At 39.6% G+C, this 3125-nt stretch overlaps 1 protein-coding gene across 1 annotated transcript; it reads left to right on the forward strand.

The window, feature by feature from the left end:
- Nucleotides 1-814: 814 nt before the first annotated feature.
- On the forward strand, nucleotides 815-1741 carry LOC144769907 (olfactory receptor 5V1-like). The gene has a single exon (XM_078654101.1). The coding sequence runs from the start codon at nucleotides 815-817 to the stop codon at nucleotides 1739-1741; it is 927 nt and encodes a 308-aa protein (XP_078510227.1).
- Nucleotides 1742-3125: the final 1384 nt, after the last annotated feature.

The following is a 3125-nucleotide window of genomic DNA, read 5'->3' on the forward strand; positions in this document are numbered from 1 at the left end:
ATCCTGTCTCAGCAGGAGGATAGATTCGACCTCCACACTCCAAGCATCCATGGCCCATTCTTTGAAATAGATTGGATAGGGAGGACCGTGTCATCATCAGGTATGTACTGTGTCTCAATCTCCAAAACAAAACCCCAAAAATAGAAGAGACAAAGAGTCAGACAGCCCAGATACAATCCATGAGAAATAAGTTCAAAAATCAATAAAACAAAATCTCACTTGAAACAAAAGTAAATAAATAATAGGAAACACAGAGATGTGGAGTCAGGGATGAAACAAAATAAGGTCAGAAGAAGGTGAAGAAATACCACAGAAAGTAGTATTGTACCTAGAACAAGTACCACCTAGAGGGTATAATTCATGCTATATGTGTACCTTCTTTTCATGCAATAATCTTGTGGTGGAGCTTTTACTAATAGAAAGTATACATATTATACTCTCTCCAAATCTACATTTTGTGGATATATTTCTACGATAGAATACCATATTTTAAAGAGTATACAGCAGTTTATAACTTTTGTTCCATGAAAATCTAAGCTGAGATAACAATTTTATGCACACATATTCTGCAATGAATAGTTGCCCTATCTCTGAAAGACCAATGATAAAACCCCCCTAAAATTATTGTGCAACAGAAAATATTTGTTGATAACATGTTTGAAAGAAACCAATATATGTTGAACATTGAGATTAGGAGCTTTTCAGAAGACCACAAACAGAAACTTAAAAGTCAAAATAGCTAGTCAAAGGATGTATTCACATTGCTGGTGTGCTTTATTGCAGCCTGTCTTCAAATCGCAATTAATCTGGACAGATGGAAGGAGAAAATCTTACTTCAAAGGAACAGTTCCTGATTATAGGGTTTACGGATCTTCCACTGCTGCAAGTTCCCCTTTTTATTGCATTTTTAACAATTTACGTGATGACTTTGATTGGAAACCTTCTTATCATGTCAATAGTATACTCCAACTCACCCCTGCACACTCCCATGTATTTTTTCCTTATAAATGTTGCCTTTATTAACATCACTTATATCTCAGTTACTTTCCCACATATGCTGATACACTTCTTTCAGACAGGCACAATCATGTCTCTCACCAAATGTCTGCTGCAGATATATCTCTTTCTTTTCTTGTCGGGGACAGAATTTCTTATCCTGACAGTTATGGCATATGATCGGTATGTGGCCATCTGTTATCCCTTACATTATATGAGTATCATGAACAAAAATATGTGCACCCAACTGGCCACTGGAAGTTGGCTTGGTGGGATCTTGGCCCCGCTTCCGCACATCATACTGATTTCTAAGCTCTCCTACTGTCAATCCCACACCATCAACCACTTCTTCTGTGATTTAACTGCCCTGATGAAGCTTTCTTGCACCAGTGTAGATGGTATTGAGACACTGAACTATGTTATTGGATCTATTTTTGCACTTGCACCCTTTATTATTGTTTTCACATATGTCAAGATCATTTCATCAATTCTGAACATGAAGTCGAGAGAGGGGAGGCGAAAGACCTTTTCAACCTGCTGTTCTCATCTCACTGTGGTTATTTTATTCTTTGGGTCTGTTTGTTCCACATACATGAGACCAACATCAAAAGTTTCATTAAAAGAAAACAAGATTTTGGCTTTACTCTACACGGCTGTTCCTCCACTGTGCAACCCCATCATATACAGCCTGAAAAACGAAGGCTTTGCAAAGGGCTTCAGGAAGACAAAAAGCAATATTGACTAAAGGACCAAAACAACCCACAATGTTTACAAGTCGTTTAAACTTTAAGGTCAAAATGTAACTGCAAGCTGTGGATGGAGTCATGTCCAACAGAAAACCTTAATACTCATTAATGGGAGTTTGGGTGACCCTTTATAACAACACATATCATACACATAAATTCGGGGTAGCCAGGTGTAGCTGCTCCTGCCTCTCTTTCCCTTTGTTACCCTCTGCTCTGCTGTTACTACTCCTGGTCTCATGAGCCAAATGGGCAGTTGTATACAAAAGTAAACATAGTTGACTGGGTCTTGTTTACTTTTTGTAGTTCCACCTCCATGTTTTTTCTCTAATAATTCAGCAGCAAATAAGAGTGTGGAAATGGAACAATGCTGAGAGATCACCAGCAGTACAAGAGTGTGTGACATTGCTTTGGATACTTTAGTACACATATGGCTTCTGGTACTCAGATGGCCTGCCCCTATATTTGAGGGAGCCCCAGCAGAGTCTATCAGGAGTCATGGAGCTATTGTGCAAATTTGGGCTGCTCTCAGTGTTGAAAGTAAATTAGGTAAAATCTTATCTGTTCCCAATGTTTCCAATGTTTGATACAGCTGACCCACTACATATTGATTACTCTTTTAAGTGGGAGCCCAATACATTTAGGTATTTAGGGTGTACAAATCCATCACAGAAATGAACATCTAGAAATGGGAAACTTTAGAAAAAGATAATCTGGCATTCTTTTGGACCAGGCTTCCCCTCCCATCCATTATATGGGTGGCCATCGCTAAAATGTTAGTTTTGCCATGATCCCTGTTCAACTTTCTGGCCATCTGTGTTGTCTTGAAAAAGTGTTCTTTATGGAGATAAACAGCCTTCTCACAAACTTAATTTGGCCAACCAGGAGAAAAACAGTGGCTATAACTAAAATGCTGAGGCTCCTAAATGGAATGGGAGTGCCTAATCTGGAGGTGTTCTGCTGTGCAGCGCAGTTATTGTGACTAATCAGATGGACTTTGGAAGCAGAGAATCAGGAATGTTTAAAGATCAGAGCCATTCTGGGCTACGGGGGAGTTGAGAGGGTACATCTTGAGAAGATTAACCAATTGAAGAGAGTTACCACAGCCACTCATGTGGCATTGTTGGCATAAGTATGCACCATTGTAACGTTTACCGGGCTACAAAGAACTGGTGCACACTACAATAAGAAACCATGGACAAAAGCTGGGATTCAAGTTGTGCGCTGTTTGTAACAGGGTGACTTGCAGTGTACCTTTGAGATTGTAAGGGATGGAACTGGTTGTCGGAAATTGGGTTACTGGTTGAGGGGGGTGACCCCTGCTCAAGTAGCAATAACACTTTCTATCAGTGTGGGCCATACATAAACCCCAAATTAACCTGTGAC

Source organism: Lissotriton helveticus, chromosome 7 (assembly GCF_964261635.1).
Source record: "Lissotriton helveticus chromosome 7, aLisHel1.1, whole genome shotgun sequence".
In the NCBI taxonomy this organism is placed as follows: Eukaryota; Metazoa; Chordata; class Amphibia; order Caudata; family Salamandridae; genus Lissotriton; species Lissotriton helveticus.